This window comes from Diceros bicornis, chromosome 25, assembly GCF_020826845.1.
Source record: "Diceros bicornis minor isolate mBicDic1 chromosome 25, mDicBic1.mat.cur, whole genome shotgun sequence".
Taxonomy (NCBI): domain Eukaryota; kingdom Metazoa; phylum Chordata; class Mammalia; order Perissodactyla; family Rhinocerotidae; genus Diceros; species Diceros bicornis.
Window position 1 is genome coordinate 7,131,868 of NC_080764.1, and position 18,754 is coordinate 7,150,621.

Consider the following 18,754-nt stretch of genomic DNA (forward strand, 5'->3'; position numbering starts at 1 on the left):
TGCTCGGTCTCCCAGGCGGTGACATGGCATTGCTAATTCCTCCTTCCTGGGGTGGCTGTAAGAATCACAGATAACATCCACAGGGCCAGGGTCCCCGTGACCCCTGAGCCCCAGTGGTCTCACAGTGTCACCTCTTCGCTTACTCCATTTCTCGGCCACACGCATGGACGTTGCACACGTGGAGACGGGCCAAGGTGGGTGAGTCAGATGGCCTCTCCTGGTGTCGGTGCAGCCTTGGCCTCCCCTGTCTGAAAGCCGTTGTTGTGAGAGCCGGGTAAAGAGCTGGTCAGTTTTTAACTGGCGAGACTTGAGCACTCAAGGTTTTTGTTGTCAAGCTTGTCCTCGGAAGATAAATTTTTGTTTTCTCATTTGGTTTCAGTGATGTCAAGTATCTTGTTTAAGCCATGTAAGAGAACACATTTTCCCTTTCTATTCAGTAACAAATAAATGACACGATTTTAGAACTGGAGGGGTTTTGAGTGCTAACTTAGACTGGGGGGTGCTTAGCTCCATTGAGACATTTGTATACAAACATTTGGCCTGGTGGGGCTGGCGCTGAGGGACCCAGGTACAGAGATGGGGGCAGAGGAGCTCATGGTCTTGTGTGTGGGGGTGGGTGTAACAGGAGTCATGACGGTGAAACCAGAGATTCTGGTGCGGGGGACTGGGGGAGGGCTGGCATACTGTAGAGGCAGCAAGTTGGGGAGGGAGTGGGCATGGGACGAGGGGGAGGTGCTGCCTGGAGGAAGTGCTGTTCCCGCTTTTCCAGTCTGGCCATTTCCCTACTAGGTAATTGGGCTTTGTACCCCTGCAGTTCACTTGATTTTGGGCATCTCTCTAGCTGTCCCTGCCTCCTTTCACTGTTAGTTTCTGCCAAAAGCTGCCAGTCTTCAGTAAGCCCTTACTTACAGACCATCCAGGTGGTGGCAGCTCTTACAGCACCTACCTGGAGTGTGAGGGAGAATAAAAGAGGGCAGTGACCTGGGCACTAGGCAGCCGTGTGCTCCTGCCGTTCGCTGGGCACTTGGCTGAAGGGTGAATGTGTGCGTGCACTCATGTCCGGGAGACCATGAGCTCCAGAGCGGGGTCTCATAGGTGGGCATGTTCTGTGCTCACAAACAAGTCCATGGGTGTCGTCGGGCCTTTATGATGTCTGAGCAACGTGAGCCAAGGGCGGAGAGTGCGGGGAACCTGGCTGACCAGCCTTAAGGAGTTCAGTTCTTAAATAACTTTGTTTAAACACATCCTTCCTCTCTATGTTATTATGTGTTCTGCTTTTGGCGTTAGATCTCAGTGTTGGAATTTCTGAGTTTCCGTTTCTTCCATTTTTCAGCTTGTCATTTTGAGCATTTAGATTAAAGATTGATGATGCAATTGATCTTTAAAGTTGTTGAAGTCTTGGATTTGTGCTTTAAAACTCGCAAACAGCAAAGGGTGCCTTTGCACAGTCATGAGCCTCATTTTCTTCACCCTCCTACTTGATGAGTGCAAATTCCAGGAACAGAGGGTGGGGCCCCTCAGTGTTGGAGGAGAGAACTGAAAACCAGGAGTTGGACCTGAGTGAGGCCCCAAGGCAGTGACTGGACTAGTGCTGGGGCAGAGTCGAACCAGAGCATGCCAATCAGGCTCAAGGTGGCTGGAAACTGGGGCTGGTAATAAACAAGAGCAGCAGCAGCAGGCTGGCAATGAACTTATTTCTAACCCTCTGGGGCTCTGCTAGGTGAATCGCATTACCCCGTTTTGAGGATGTGGAGCCTGGTGAGGTGAGGGCTAGCCCAGATGGGGGTTCAGGGGAGCACCAAGATGAGGAGCTCCTAGACCCTCTGCTCCAGTGCAGGGAGAGTTGGGTGACCAGATGGCAAGTGAGCTGGAAGGCAGGTTGGAGAACTAGGAGAATTGGAACCGTGTGGGACTGAGGACCCCCCAAGCACAGTGAGAAAGCAAGGCTCAGACTTGATGGTTTTCCAGACACCTCACTCCTTGGTGTTTTCAAGCACGCATCACAGATTTCACCACCCTAAGATCCATTGTGACCCCCTGTTTGGAAAGGAAGGTTCAGAGTAGGGGTTGGGATAGGTTGTAAGAAAGGTGCCTAAGATAGGAGGCCCTGTGCTGTCACCGTGGGGACGCCCTGCTGGTGTGTATAGGATGTGGCGTTTGCGATGCACTGGGCAGGGAATGTGGGTGGGGACATAGCAACATTGCAGGGCCCAGTCCTGGAGCCTCCTAGCCTGCCTGGGACAAGAGTAGACTTGGGATAAACGAATTCGGACCCTGGATTTGACAGAAAGCCTTGTAAGCCTAAGTGAAGGAACTGGAGGCTCTCCTGCTGGTTTTTGCTTGAAAGACTTTCCAGACGGGCAGACCCGTATGTTAGTTGCTCATTTGACATCCATGGAGTTACCATCTGATGATGTGCTGAGAGTTGATTCTTTTTAGCTTTTGTGGGAGAGCTCGAGTGGCTCACTGATTAAGAACTTGATAAATAAAGGATCCTGAGTTGCTTCATTGCCTGTGCCTCTGGCTGAGCGCTCAGCAGCTTCTCAGTCCCCTCCTGTCTATGTGGAATGAGAGCCCTTGCTCCCAGCACCACTGGGCATTGAGAAGATATGGTGGGCTGCCCTCTGTGTTCCTGGCATGGAGGATGGAGAAGAATAAAGCACGGTCCTTGCCCTCAAAACCCACTATGTTACCACATTTTAGTGTGTGACAGCAGATATCCATGCAAGAACAACAAGAGGGGGATGGTCTTGGGGGAGGCTTCACGGAGGAGGTGGTGTTGAGTATAGCTCGCGCTCCGCGGGCCTTGACATCTTCCCTCAAGCCTTCAGAAAGTGGCCTTGCCCCACAGAGTTCCCTTCTGCTCTCCCCTCAAACATCACTTCCTCCAGGCAGCCCCAACCACCCAGAGTGTTCCTTCCAGAACTTGTCACCATCTGTGATTGTGCTATTTTTCTGAACATAGGTCCCACGAAGGTAGGGACCCTGACAGTTTGTTCACCATTATAGCCCTCATCCCTCACAAGGTCCTTGGCACCCAGTAGGTGTTCAGTACCTATTTGTGAGTGGCAAGAGGCTGTTGCTAGACCCTCAAAAGTTGAGAGTTATGCATGCTTCTGGGGATAGCCAGCCAGCTAGTGGCATGGACAGACTGTTCAATTAGAAATCCTGGAACTGTGAAGGGCCCTTGGAGGTCATCTAATCTTGCTCCCCTCTTCATTTTGTCTCTGAGTGGACAAGATGAAGAAATGGCCAAGTGTGGTCAAGTAATGGCCGCACCAGGCTAAGAACATGCCTGACTGGGAAGACCCAGCCTGGACTCACTGTATCCCAGTGCATTGGGTCCTCACAAAATCAGCTCTAACTCCACCTTACAGCTGAAGGAATAGAAGTACGAGGAGAGAGACCTGTGCAAGGTCATTTATTTCGGGGCAGGGCCAGATCTTTGCCCCTCCCCTCGTGAGAGGGGGAAGAGGGAAGGAGGCTCGTCAGAGGGCCTGATGGACTCAAATAAGAGAGCAAAAGCTCACTTAGCCAATCTCGTTGCCATCTGCAGGACTGAGGTTAAGGAATCCTGAAAGGGTCATCTTTCTTGCTTGTCTTTAAGACTGATTGAGAGAGGGCCGGCCCCGTGGCTTAGCGGTTAAGTGTGCGTGCTCCGCTGCTGGCGGCCTGGGTTCGGATCCCAGGTGCGCACCGATGCACCGCTTCTCCGGCCATGCTGAGGCCGCGTCCCACATCCAGCAACTAGAAGGAAGTGCAACTATGACATACGACTATCTACTGGGGCTTTGGGGGAAAAATAAATAAATTAAAAAAAAAAAAAAGGCTGATTGAGAGAGAATATCCCGGAGTCTCTTGGCGTGCTTTATCAGCTTGGGATAAACATTCGACTCTGACTCGGTGGACTTGCCTGGGGGGAACACCACCAGGGGCTTTTCCTTCTGTCCGGTCAGCTCAGCACAGCTGGCTCATCCCTGAACCCGCCTCTCCAGGTGTAGAGGGAGCAGTTGTGGTACTTGGGCCCTCAAGGTCACAGATTAAAGGGCATGAGCATTCTTTTTTGTTTTCCCTAGGTCTTATATTTTATTCCATCAGTCTCCACTAGTATCACATTTTCTTTATCACATGTATTTTAAAGTATCACATGTAACTTTAAAAGATGTTTTACTCACTACTCTTCATCACAAGATTATTATTTTCTCAGATGACTTTTTTAAAAATTTTTTTGTTTATTGTGGTAACATTGGTTTATAACATTGTATAAATTTCAGGTGTACATCATTATACTTCTATTTCTGCATGGATTACATCATGTTCTCATGTTCACCACCCAAATACTAATTACAATCTATCACCACACACATGTGCCTAATTATCCCTTTTGCCCTCCTCCCTCCCCCTTCCCCTCTGGTAACCACGAATCCAATCTCTGTCTCTATGTGTTTGTTTGTTGTTGTTTTTATCTACTACTTAATGAGTGAGATCATATGGTATTTGACCTTCTCCTTCTGACTTATTTCACTTTGCATAATACCCTCGATGTCCATCCATGTTGTCACAAATGGCTGGATTTCATTGTTTCTTATGGCTGAGTAGTATTCCATTGTGTATATATACCACATCTTCTTCATCCATTTGTCCCTTGATGGACACCTAGGTTACTTCCAAGTCTTGGCTATCGTGAATAACGCTGCAATGAACACAGGGATGCATGTATCTTTATGCATTGGTGTTTTCGCATTCTTTGGATGAATACCCAGCAGTGGAATAGCTGGATTGTATGGTAGGGCATGAGCATTCTGAGGGTAAAATCAAGGTCGTCTTTGGCAAGCAGTCTTATGAGTTTACAGGTTTGTGGTAACCTTGCCAGCACACGGTAGAATCAGGAGCAGGGCCTATACACTAGCTTACAGACTTGAACTCTGTTTCTGGCCTTCCTGGAACCCGCAGGGCTGGTTTGAAGCACACACATCACCTGATATTGACCCGTTAAGTCTTGGCTCTACACCTTCTCTGTTATCAGCCTAAGGAAGGTTCTGGAAGGTGGGCTTTGCCTCCTTCTGGCTGCATGATCATGGGTGACTTGACCTCTTCAAACCTCTGTAAAATGGGAATGCTAGTGTACCCACTGCCTAGGATTGTCACAAGATGAAATGAGGTGACACATGAAGAGCTGTCAGCACACTGCCTGACAAAGCGTGGGCATGCTCTATTATGATGCTGATGATGATGAGAAACACTAAGTATGTGACACCTGTTGCCAAGAGGCTTGCAGTCCAGCTGGGGCAGGGAGGCTAACATGCACGATGGTGACCCATATGGGACGAGCTACAACTGCCGGGCATGGGGACAGTGTTTGGAAGGGCCCTTGTGGCCCCCAGGTGGACCAGCCAGCAGGAACCCGTGGTAGGGAATTGATCTCGCCTGTCTGCAAGTGCAGGTGATACAGGCACTCCCGCTTGGTGGTCCAGCAGGGACGGCAGGTGTCAGGGAAGCCTCCGTGGGGAATCTGAGCTGAGCCTTAGTAGAGAGCTGGAATTGGGACAGGTGGGTTGGGACTCGCTCGTCAACACCCATCTAGTCCCCTTGCCCTTTCTGATGTTATGGCTGGTGTTAGCTTGTGTTCTTGTAAACTTTGTATCCTTGCTTTATGTGCAACTATTTTTAATTTCCCCCAAGGACATCATGCTCCCTGTCATTGTGTTTCTTTTTCTCCACTGGGCACTGTTTGTGAGGTCTGTTCAGGTTGCTGTATCTGCACCTAGTCCTGCATTTCTTTCCTGCCACCACACTGAGGTGCCCCCCACGTTCACCCACCCAATCCCCAGGGAGAAGACTCCTATGTGCCCCGTGACCTGAGCGAACATTTCTGTGGGGGTGTAACTCAGGAGTGAAGTTGCTGGGTCGTCGTAGGGCATGTGTATGCTTAGTGACTCCATTACTACTTGGTTGTTCGCAGGTTGTTCGCATACCAGTATATACGATAAGGGGTGCTGTGTGCCCACCTCCACCCCACACTTGGCATTTCCTGCTCTCCCGGGTTTGCCAAGTCTGTTGGGGTAAAGAGCTACCTCGCTGCTCTCATGGGCATTCCTCTAAGTCCCACGAGTGTGAGCATCTCACTGCACATTGGCGCCTTGGACTTCCGCTTCTTCCTGAATTGCCTATTCATACTCTTTGCCCTCCTCCCACGGGGCTTTTTTCATTTGATGTGTAGGACTTTCTGGGATATTCCAGATTTTAGTCCTTTGTCAATTTAGACATAGCAGATTGGGTGACAATATTTGCAGTCTGTCTGTTATTAACCTTGTCCATGGTGTTGGTTTCTGAACAGAAATCCTTAATTTTTGATGTAATAAAATTTATTCGTATGTGTGTATATGTATATACATGCGCACGCACACACACGTATGTGTGTGTGTGTATCCTTATAGCTTTTACTTTTGAAATTTTGTTTAAGGAGTCCTGTCCTGCCCTAAGTCACAAAGATATTCACCTACATTTTCTTTTAGTCATTTTATGGTTTTACCTTTCACATTTTTATCGAGTGCCTGCCATGCGGCAGACAGTGGAAGACAGTGGAGAAAGAGTGGTAGCTAAGAAGGACAAAGGTCCACACCCCCTTCGGGTGCAGAGTTGGAAGGTATTTGGGGTTGATGTCATCCTGTGTGCTGCGGGATCTGGTCTGCACAGACCTGGCACGGCGGGAAGTGAGGCTGTCTGGGGGATGGGCAGAGGGGCTGGCTAGGGGAGGGCCGGGTGGTCTGGGGCACAGCCTGGGAGCACCTCTGCATGGGGCTGCTGCTCCCTCCTACTGTGATGCATCAAGTCAGCAGTGAGACAGCCACCACGTCACTGGGGTTCCTGGAGGAGTCCAGAGTACATCGGGATTCCCTGTGGTGTTGACGGCCCCCTGGGTGCCTCAGGGCCGAGGCAGCACAGGGTGGGAGAGCGTGAGCTTTGGGGTGGTCCTGCCCAGTTCCATCCTCACTTGGGCCACTGGTTTCATCCTGGGACTTTGGTTGTAATCAGGTAATTTGTCTGTGAGACAGGCCTGGTGGTCACCAACCAAAGAGGAAGGTAAAAAGAATAAATTGGAAGGTGTATGTAAGGTGACCAGTACGTGGCACCCTACAGGTTCCCCTGCCCTGTCGGCCTGCAGTTAACATAGGTAATGGTAACTGAGCCTGCAGGGGGCCCAGCCTGGCCCTGGGGGCCGGCAGGTGGGCGGCTCAGAGGAGCTGCAGGTCTGTGTTCACTTTCCCTCTCACCCCCCTGGATCCCAGAGGTCTCACTGGCCTGCTTCCAAATCCTCCAGCATTCTTGTTGCCTTTGGCCACTGTGTTCCACAGGAAGGAGCTGGCTGAGATAAGTAGGCTGTTAAGTCAGAGAAGCAAACATTCTCCAGTGTCCTTGTGAAAGGCAGTTCTGGACTGTTTACACCCAGAGGATGAGTGAGGAACTGGTGTGACCTGTTTGAACAGTCCTTCCCAGCACCCTGTAATTATAAACCTGCTGGCTTTTAGGCAGACCCCACTGTCTCTGCTCTGATTCCCGATTACACAGATGTTTCTGAACAGGGATTGCTGCAACTCCAGCCCTCGACTCAGCTGACTGTGAACAAGTTTTGTCTGACACTGGATTCTCAGGGCCTGGGCCCGAGGAAGGCCAGAGGAAGATTAGAGCCAGGCTTACAGAAAGGAAGAGCTGGGCAGCCAGGAGGGCCGGCACCAGGGGGCCCCTGGGCCCGGGTGAAGGCTATTGTGGGTGGAAAGGGGAAAGAGCCATTCAGATTCCCGGGAGGACAGTAGACAGGTCGGGCTTCTGGTGAGCCCAAGGCAGAGCTTGGTGGTTGGGAGGAGGGAGGCGGGAGAGCAGCTTCCAGAGACTCTGGAAAGGAGTTTCTTGGGCTCTTTCCCAAGCCTGATGAGCCCAGCCTGCATAAACCAGCCTCTGAGGTCCCTGGGAGCTGAGATCCCGCTACCTCTGTCCAGCCTGGTCTGCCACCTGGAGGACAGAGCAGTTCCATTCTCCCGCTTTCTCCCTCTCCATCCCCACTGCTGTGGCCCCAGTCTCAGGAGGCCATTCTCGCACCTTCCCTCTGGCAGCTTGACCCTCCTGAACCCCACCAGTCCCCAAGCACAGCACCCTTCAGGATGAAGGCCTGACCCTCGAGATTTCTCACCCTCTGACCCCACCTCCCATTCCACCCCCTGCACCTAACCCCAGCTAAATCCCTAGTCATTCCCCTGCATTCTGTGTTCCACGTTCCATTCCTAGTGGACTTCTCATGGTACCCCCAAGTCTCCATGCTGTCATACCTTCTTCATTTTGCCAACACTGTTCTCTCTGCCTAGAATCATTTCCCTCACTTCACCTTTAATCTGGACAGCTTCCTACTTGTCCTTGAAAGTTTAATTTGAATGTTGCCTCCAATATGCCTCCTCCACCCCACATACCTTCCTCCAGGCAGGCAGTCCCTGAGGGGAGAGGGGGGTATCCCTGTCCTGCACCGAGGCACATGTATGTTGAGCATCTCTCTTTAGTATCTTGGTACTCAGGGGATAAGCCTGAATTCAGAGGAAGTTAGGAACATGGATGGCTTCAGACCTAGTTTAAAGAATGGGCATTTTGTGAACAAATCAATTGATAATGAGGTTTGGAAGAAAGCTTGTTTATTTTTAATTCCTACATAAAGTTATCTACCATTTGGCCATCTCAAAACAAGCTAGTGTTTTGGAAAGCAAGAGAGAAGGTTTTTAATTACAGAATCGATAAAGCAGAAATAGCTAACCATGTATGTCCTAACTTTAGTGTATGATCAATATGTCATATATTTGAAAATTAATATTTCTTGCATTTTAAAACCAGTTGTCATTATACTTCAATTTAAAAAATGTATAAAAAAGAGAACATACTCTACCAAAGAAGACATGTGGATGACAAATAGGAACAAGAAAAGATGCGCAGTGTCATTAGAGATTAGGAAAATGCAAATTAAAATCATGATGAGATATTGCTACATACTAAACAGAATGGCTAAAACATATATTTTTTAACCCTGACAATACAAGTGCTAGTGAGAATGCAGAGCAATTGGAACCCTCATACATTGCTGATGGGAATGCAAAATGGTGCAGCCACTTTGGATAACAGTTTGGCAGTTTCTTATAAGGTTAGACGTACACTTACCGTATAGCAATTCCACTCCTAGGTATTTACCCAAGAGAAATGAAAACATACATCCATACAAAGACCTGTAGGTGATTGTTTATAGCTTCTGTTTTTACAATTGCCCCAAACTGAGGGCCAGCCCCATGGCATAGTGGTTAAGTTCAGCATGCTCTGCTGTGGCGGCCCAGGTTTGCTGGTTCAGATCCCAGGCGTGGACCTACACCACTCATTGGTGGCCATGCTGTGGCAGCGACCCACATACAAAATAGAGGAAGATTAACACAGATGTTAGCTCAGGGCTAGTTGTCCCCAAGCCAAAAAAAAAACAAACAAAAAAGAGGAAGATTGGTACAAAAACAGACACACAGATCAATGGAACAGAATTGAAAGCCCAGAAATAAAACCACACATATACGGACAGCTAATTTTCGACAAAGGTGCTAAGAACGTGCAATGGAGAAAGGAAAGTCTCTTCAATAAATGGTGTTGGGAAAACTGGACAGCCACATGCAAAAGAATGAAAGTGGACCATGTGCTATCGCCATTCACAAAAATTAACTCAAAACGGATCAAAGACCTGAAGGTGAGACCTGAAACTATAAAACTCATAGAAGAAAATATAGGCAACACACTATTTGACATTGGTTTTAAAGGAATCTTTTCGGATGACATGCCTACCCAGACTAGGGAAACTAAAGAAAAAATAAACAAGTGGGACTTTATCAGATTAAAGAGCTTCTACAAAACAAACGAAACCAGAATCAAGATGAACAACCAACCAACCAGCTGGGAGAGAATATTTGCAAAACATACATCTGACAAGGGGTTGATCTCCATAATATATAAAGAACTCACACAATTGAACAACAAAAAAACAAACAACCCGATCAAAAAATGGGCAGAGGAAATGAACAGACACTTCTCCAAGGAAGATATACAGATGGCCAATAGGCACATGAAAAGATGCTCAACATCACTAATCATCAGGGAAATGCAAATCAAAACAACACTAAGATACCACCTCACGCCTGTTAGAATGGCTATAATCACCAAGACAAAAAACAACAAATGTTGGAGAGGATGTGGAGAAACAGGAACCCTCATACATAGCTGGTGGGAATGCAAATTGGTGCAGCCTCTATGGAAAACGGTATGGAGATTCCTCAAAGAATTAAAAATAGAGATGCCCTATGATCCAGCCATCCCACTACTGGGAATCTATCCAACGCACCTGAAATCAACAATCCAAAGAGGCTTATGCACCCCTATGTTCATTGCAGCATTATTCACCATAGCCAAGAAGTGGAAGCAACCTAAGTGTCCCTCGACTGACGATTGGATTAAGAAAATGTGGTATATATATACAATGGAATACTACTCAGCAATAAAAAAAGACAAAATCGTCCCATTTGCAACAACATGGATGGGCCTGGAGCATATTATGTTAAGTGAAATAAGCCAGAAAGAGAAAGACAAACACTGTATGATCTCACTCATATGTGGAATATAAACCAACACATGGACAGAGAAAACTGGACTGTGGTTACCAGGGCAGTGGGGGTGGGGGGTGGGCACAAGGGGTGAAGGGAGTCATATATGTGGTGATGGACAAACAAAAATGTACAACCCAAAATTTCACAATGTTAGAAACCATTAAAACATCAATAAAAAAAAAAAAAAAAAAAAGAGGAAGATTGGCAACAGGTGTTAGCTTGGGGCAAATTTTCCTCAGAGGAAAAAAAAGAAAGTAAAAGAAAAATTGCCCCAAACTGGAAACAACCCAGATGTCCTTCAGCAAGATGAAAGGATAAACAAATGGTGCTAGATGCACACAATAGAACACTACTTAGCAATACCAAGGATGAATGACTGATACAGGCAGTAACATGGATCAGCCTCAAAAGCATTATGATAAGTGACAGAGCCAGTCACAAAAGCAAGGCTACACACTGTGTGATTCCATTTATCCTGGACATCTCGGAAAAGGGACAAAAATCAGATCAGTGGTTGCCAGGGGCTGTGTGGGAGGAGATTGACTGCAAGAAGGGACAAGGGAACTCCGTGGGGGGTGGAAATATTCTGTACCTCGATATGGTGGTAGTTATACATGGTATACATTTGTCTGAACTCATATAAGTGTATATCTGCAAAGGGTGAATTTTATTGTATGTAGATTATATTTCAATTTAGAAAAACAGCTGTCAGTGGCTCTGCTATGGGATGACCGCCAGTGCCTTGCTCAGGAGAGCGGGAAGGCCACATTGCTCTGTCACCAGGTGGCTTATGAAGATGGAAACAGTGAAACCTGATGAATGTCCCTATGTGTGGACTAAAGAGATGGTCTGTCATGAGCCCGTATGTAGCCTTTGCGTTGAGCAAAGGACAGCAAGGCAGAAGTTGCTGGAGCATCTCAGTGCCTGTTGTCATGAGCACTCTCTTCTTTCCTTGGCCCCAGCAGTGGTCAAAGTGCTTCTGGCAACATCCTTTCTGTATTCCTTGCTGGTTTTCAGATTTCAAGAGTTGTCATTTAAATATGAACAGCATGAGGGCCAGCCCGGTGGTGCAAGCGGTTACGTGCGTGCGACCCCGGTTTGGATCCAGGGCGTGCACCGATGCACCACTTGTTAAGCCATGCTGTGGCGGCGTCCCATATAAAGTAGAGGAAGATGGGCACAGATGTTAGCCCAGGGCCAGTCTTCCTCAGCAAAAAAGAGGAGGATTGGCATCGGATGTTAACTCAGGGCTGGTCTTCCTCACGATAGATAGATAGATAAATAAATGAATGAATGAGTGAATGAACAGCAGCTACGGTATGTGCTGATGGGCTGTACCAACATGTGCCTTGTTAAGAAATATCCTTTTTTATTTTTATAATTTTATTTATTTATTTTTCCCCCCAAAGCCCCAGTAGATAGTTGTATGTCATAGTTGCACATCCTTCTAGTTGCTGTATGTGGAACATGGCCTCAGCATGGCCGGAGAAGCAGTGCGTCGGTGCGCGCCCGGGATCTGAACCCGGGCCACCAGCAGCGGAGCGTGCACTTAACCTCTAAGCCATGGGGCCTGCCCTCCCCTGAATTTCTTACAAGGGTTTTGAAAACCAGAGAGGTTTTCAGGTTTCTGGATATTTTGATGTTGATTACCATTTGAATATTACTGGTAACAGTGAGATGAATACCAGCTCTGCATCGTGGTTTCGTGTCGCCTGTCAAGGCCGAATCGAGCTGTGATTATCTTAGCTCTTCTTGCCACCAGAGCTCAGTGATACTGACTTGTATTTTGTTGGTTATGTGTTTTACCCTGCTGTAAATTTCAAAATGACAGCAAGGCCCTATTTTAAGGGAAGTGAGTGTGTGATGTCACTTCCCACTGGTTGTGAAATGCTTGCTTTTGCCTTCCTAAAAAGGGGCTGCTGAAGGATGGAGTTGAAAACTCAGATTGAGGTTCTGTGTCTTGGGGAGCTGCTGACCTGCCTTCCTTGCTGAGGAGTAACAGCCAGGCCATGCCTGCACTGGAGGGGTCTGTACAGGGAACGATGGCAGATGCCGGGGCCCAGGAGGTGTTCCTGCGCTCCAGAAGCCTGCTGGAGACCACACACGGCCCTGAGAAGGCTGCCCAGGCTGCCTGGCTTCCAGGGCTCCTGCTGTCCCCAGGCTTCTATCCCCACAGCAGTGGGCTCATCTCAGCCTGTCTAGAGCTCTGGCGTCAGGGATGGCCCTTGTTTTCTGTCCCTGTGCAAGGTCTTACCACTACTACCCCACCCCTCTTCTTCACCGGGTTACTCAGCTTAGGAGAGGAGAAACTCGGGTACCTGGAACTGTTTATAGCCAGAGTTAAACTTACTGTGCTGTTGGTCTCTGCAGCCTGCACGGCAGAGACGGCTGTACCCTTTCCTGTAGAAGTGGGAACTAGTCCTCTCTGTCTTCCAGGAGCTTCCAGACTTACTCCAAACAGAGTGATCAGCCAGGCAAAGACACTGTTAGAAACAATAAAACTGACAGAAGCTTGACTAAGATTTTTGAAGACAGCGGGAGGAAAGAGTTGCAAGTGTAATAGATGATTTTTCGGTCCGATTTCCCCGGGATCAGCCAAATGGTGTCCTTTCAAATCAGCAGCTCACAGAATGAAACATAGTGAGCACTTTGATTTTTACTCCAAATTAGCCACTAATATTCTCTCAATTATTCTTTTATTATTTATAGTTTAGATGAGCTGGTTCCTCTTTTCATAGGTGAGATAAAGGAATCAAAACTCACTTTGGCACTTGTCAAAGCAGATAAGATTCTGAGCTTTGCCATCAAGTCTGTCCTACCTGGAGCCATATGAGAAACTGCCTTCAGTTGCAGCCCAGCCACTGCGACTGCTGGATCCTGGCAAACCATGTAACTTCTCTGAGCTTTGGTTTCCTCATCTTAAAATGGGGACAGTTATCCCTAGTTGTTAGGGCAGTGGCAATATTTGGAGGTGTAAAACACCCAGTGTGGTGCCCAGCACATAATAGGTGCTTAGTAAGTGTGAAACAGTTTATTGCTATAATTGGGAAGTAATAGTAATCCAGCATATGATGACCTCAAAGCAGAAGGCATCTGAAAGTCTGTTTTAGCAGTGATGATCAGAGGGCCTTTAGCCAAGGATCTATAATGTTAATTATAAAATCATTTAAATCGGAATTATTTAAAAAATTACTTTTCTTTTATTTTTTTAAATATTTCTAGTTAGACATCACCTACTCTGGGAAGCTGTGTGAGATGCCCTTCTGGGTACCCTCAGCCTCTCACTTCCCTCCATCATAGCCTTTCCCACACTAGTCTGTCTCCCTCCCTGACCCATGGGTCAGAGCATGGACACTGGTCATGTGGATATTGAGAAGCTCTGAATCGCTGTTTTGTATGTTCCTGCTAGTAACGAAAGTGGGGAGCTTGTCATCCAGCAATGCAGGGTGCCTTTCAAATGGGAGAGGGGATGAGCATCTGGGAGCCTGGATGGCATGGAGGCTGTTGGACAGCAGCGAGGGTCAGGCTGCCCCACTCCCAGGAGGGCTGGCAGGTGCGCTGCTGCCTTGAGCCAAGCCTCACAGCATGGTTCTGTCTCCTAGGTCGGGAACTACAAGCGGGCTGTGAAGCGGATCGATGATGGCCACCGCCTGTGCACCGACCTCATGAACTGCCTGCACGAGCGGGCGCGCATCGAGAAAGCATATGCACAGCAGCTCACCGAGTGGGCCCGGCGCTGGAGGCAGCTTGTGGATAAGGGTAGGGAGGCCACTGCATAGGGCATCTTGGCCCCAGGCACCCTAGCAAATCCTTGATCCTCTCTGTGCTGGTTTCCTCTTTTATAAGATCTCTGTGCCAGTTCTGGGGGGCGGTGATTTGTACGGGGGAGCAGCAAGGTGGCGTCGCCGAGCAGCACAGGCTGTGTGAGCTCTCCTCCCCTGTCCTCGGGATGCAGGACTACTCTGCGAACAGCACCCGAGTCTCCGTGGCAGCCCTCGTCGTCCACAGGACACGCTACGCCTGCCGATTTAACTTGGAACAGCTCCTTAAGGGCCCAGACTTGAGTAAGCGCCTATCGGATCAAAGGCCCTGCTGCTCAGCACTGTGGTTTGTAACACCGAGAGCTGTTTGGAAGCTTGGCTATGTAGCAAGTCAGATAAGACTAGGTGGTGACATCCGGCAGGCTTTCTAATTTTGAATTTTAACAGGAATAACTATAGGTGTTATATGATGCGGGTTTTCCCCCCTCCCTCCCTAGAAAACTCGCAGGAGATTCTGGAGTTTAGTGCCAGAATGCTGCTGTGGGTGCGCCTTGTGCTCATGCACTGCCTGCACTAGAGGGGAGCGAGATTGACTACAGGATTTCCTGGGACAGAAGTGGGTTAGTGGGAGTTTCTCAGGGTGAGTTTTGGGGCAAGCTCTTCTACCATGACTGGCTGTCCTCAGAGGAGCCAACCAAGGGAAGCCAGGCCACTGGGCGAGGGGTCCTGGAGGGCAGGGCCCCCAGGCAGCTTCAGCCGGCACTAGTCCAGCTGCCCGTCTTCCCCCTGATGCTGAAATGGGTGTCTGTGGGGCTTAGTACAGTGCCTTGGTACAGAGTGGGTGCCAGGGAGTGGGGCAGCCCTGTGGGTAAGGAGTAGCCTGGGAGGGGTCAGCTCCTTCAGTAAGTGGTAGCTGTTGTTATTCCGTGTCCACCTTTCAGGATCAGCTGTCAGCGCTGTCCCTTCTGTTTATTTGGAACTTGAGGCTTACAAAGCACTCTTGCACCCTCACCTTGTGGGTCCTGCCATGGCGTTGCAGACCTGGGCAGGACAGGGTACTGCTCGTCTTTTAGACACAAGGGATTAGAGGCTCAGAGGGGCTAGCCTTCCACAGTTATTCAGCCCCCAGCCCCCCAGGGCGTCTCTGTGTCATTCCTCAGCTCAGACAGTAATTGTCCCCGTTGAACACCTTGAGGACAGGACCTGGGCCTTCCCATTTCATCCTCAGCTTCTGTCACAGCCTCTCTCTCCCCACCTCACCTCACGCCGCACCACCCTACACCTTCAGCAAAATGACAAGCCCAATTACTAGTTTCCTTCCTGAGAAGAGTGAGGTGACTCAGGCACCCCCACACCACTATCTAGAGATTTCCATCTGGGCCATGGCAAGTTCCTGCCTCCAACTCCTTCCTCCCCCGCAAAACAGGGCTTCCATTCTGCTGAGGAGACAGTCCTCCATTCGCCAAGCAGGTCTCCAGGTCCTGCCCTGAGTCGGGCTCTTCATGGGAGTGAATAGAAGAGGTCCCGGTCCCCAGGAGAACTCGTGGTGCCATGGAGGGGAGCCCTGATGCTGAGAGCCCTCCACAGGGAAGAGAGGGGGGCTCAGAGCCGCCTGGGAGAGGGGTCTGTTCATTTCAGAGGCCCCTCCTTCTCCAGTCAGCCTTAAGCAAATCAAAACTTCCAAGATGCAGAAATTTGAGTTTTGAAAGAGCTCAGTAACTTTAGAAAAAGGAAATATGTAATCCCCCAATTTCCCTAACAAAAGAATGGCAGAGCAGGTCCAGCTTCGGTTCCTTGTTCTTCTTTTCATCCCGGGAACTGAAAAACGAACGGCCATTAAGAAATACCTGAAACAGCCAGAAGGAAACCTCCCAGCCAGGCAGCCAGGCTGCTGGCCTAAAATCCAGTCCTAATAGCTGAGAGGTTAGCAGAGGAAATCCCCAGCCCAGGGCAGTCTGGGACCCGCAGTGCCGAGTAACCCACCAGCTTCTCTCCTGTGCCAGGGCCTCAGTACGGGACGGTGGAGAAGGCCTGGATAGCTGTCATGTCCGAGGCAGAGAGGGTGAGCGAGCTGCACCTGGAGGTGAGGGCCTCGCTGATGAACAAGGACTTTGAGAAGATCAAGAACTGGCAGAAGGAGGCCTTTCACAAGCAGATGATGGGAAGCTTTAAGGAGACCAAGGAAGCCGAGGACGGCTTTCGGAAGGCACAAAAACCCTGGGCCAAGAAGCTGAAAGAGGTGCACCCCCTCCTGCAGTTGCTTCCTGCCTGGCCGGCACGCCTGCTCCTGTGCTCCTCCCTGTGGCCTTCCCACCAGTCCTCCCCGCCAGCAGCTCCCTCCTGCACTCCCAGGAATTCCTGCCGGCTGCGTTAGGCACAGATGCTGCAGTCGGTGGAGAAAGGGCCACCCTTGGGCCAGAAGCCCATGGTGGCTAACATTTACCAAAGTTCAAAGAATGCTTTCTGTGCATTCTTTACATTTAATCCTTATCAACCCATTTTACAGTCATAGAAACAGGGTAAGAACCACACTCCTGTAGTAGAGCTCAAAACCCGAGCTCTTAACCTCTCACAGTAATTCCCCAACCCTTGGGACCTGTCTACAAGAGAGACTTAAAAGTCCCTTTGGCTAATAGACAGTGTTAATTTAAAATTGTTCTTTGTCTTGTATGAGTTTTTCTCTCAAATTCGCAAATGATACTCATATTCGTTTTTCTAAAAGTAGCAACTGAAACCATTGAGTCTTGTGCAGCCTTGGCTGGCTGGAGGCTGTCATATGTAACCCCCAGTCCTCAGCATGGGTTGACCCTTGCCTGCAGCCTGGCAGCCCCATTCCTCAGAGGTAGATATGCCATTCCTTCCATCCCAGCCCCGCCACTGGCGTTTCTCAGGAACTGCACTGCCTTCCTCCTTCTCAGAAGCCCCTGGAGCAGACCTCCGTCTTTGGTTTGTGACAGCAGGCTTTCCTTCCTTTGTCTGTGTCTTGGCTTTGCCACATCTCCTTTCTCTTCCGTCTTGTCCCTGGCCCCATGCGTAATGATACCATCCCCCGCATGAGGCCAGGGTTACAAACTCATCTTTCCTCTCTAGAATGAAATCTATGACTTTGGCTCAAGTAAGGAAGCTTCTATTAAATAAAAATACATACACATCTGTATCTATATGTGTGTGTGTGTGTGTACATATATATGTATGTAAAATAGCCATTAAAAAATATGGAAAATGTGGCCTATAACCCTGCCTCCCCACTCTTGTATTAGGTTTCTCCTTTGGAACTTTCTTTACATTCCCTGTTCCAGCTCCTGGCATGCTCTTCCCTCAGATAGCCACACCTCCTTCACGTTTCTGCTCCATGTCATCTTGGGTGGCTTTCTCCAACTGCTCTGTATACTGTTCTACCAGCCTAGTCCCACCACGGTGCTCTCTGCCCCTCTGCTTGCTTTATCTCCGTCTTGGCACTTACCACCTTCTCACTGACTCTGTACTTTATTACGTGTAGTTGCCTCCCCAGCAAGACTGTAAGCTCCATGAGAGCCCAGGCTCTTTGTCTGACGCTGGACCCTGGTGCCTAGAACACGCCTGACACAGAGCAGGCACTCGTCAGTGTCTGCTGAGTGAACTCCTCTGTTGTAACTGGTTGTAATTGTGCTGAACACGCAGCTTTGTACCTGCTTTTTCCTCTCCTTCTAATAGCGCAGGCACTTCTTGCGGTCTATGTAACCTCTAGTGAGGATTTTGAATTTTCAGAAACGTGACGTTCAGGAACTCATTCCCCCTGTAGGTAGAAGGAGCAAAGAAAGCCTACCATGCAGCGTGCAAAGAGGAGAAGTTGGCAATATCGCGAGAAACCAATAGCAAAGGGGACCCATCCCTCAACCCTGAACAGCTTAAGAAATTGCAAGACAAAGTAGAAAAATGCAAGCAAGATGTTCTTAAGGTAAATCGTGCACTTCTTACGTGTTGAATGCACATGCTTCACCGTTCACACATCTGGCACACGGTGAGCCTTTGTCGCTGCTTGGTCGGATTGGTGGATAGATGGATACATGTCAATAAAACACATTCCTGCCCTCAAGGCCACGTGGTGAGCACCTCACCTTCCCGTAGCCCACTGTGCTCCCCTCAGGATTGGTGTAGGACTAAGTGCCGGGCAGGCAGGGGGAGCGATGATTCCTGTGCACAGGGAACAAGGGGGTGAGGGGCTGGCTTGCTGCAGGCAGAGAAGTGGGTGCAGGACACGGAGGTGTGAATGGCAATGGCGGGGAGCTGATGTGTGAGCTGGTGTGCAGGGTTATAAGGACCACATTTCCAGTGGTCTTAAAA

General features: G+C 49.1%; 1 protein-coding gene across 2 annotated transcripts in view; it reads left to right on the forward strand.

The window, feature by feature from the left end:
* The window catches only part of PACSIN2 (protein kinase C and casein kinase substrate in neurons 2), a 143,358-nt gene that overhangs the window by 106,438 nt on the left and 18,166 nt on the right, over nucleotides 1–18,754 (forward strand). For both annotated transcript variants that reach the window (XM_058568208.1, XM_058568207.1), the window contains exons 3-5: nucleotides 14,273–14,429; nucleotides 16,435–16,670; nucleotides 18,213–18,368. In XM_058568208.1, coding sequence (XP_058424191.1) covers nucleotides 14,273–14,429; nucleotides 16,435–16,670; nucleotides 18,213–18,368 — 549 coding nt within the window. The remainder of the gene's footprint in view (nucleotides 1–14,272; nucleotides 14,430–16,434; nucleotides 16,671–18,212; nucleotides 18,369–18,754) is intronic.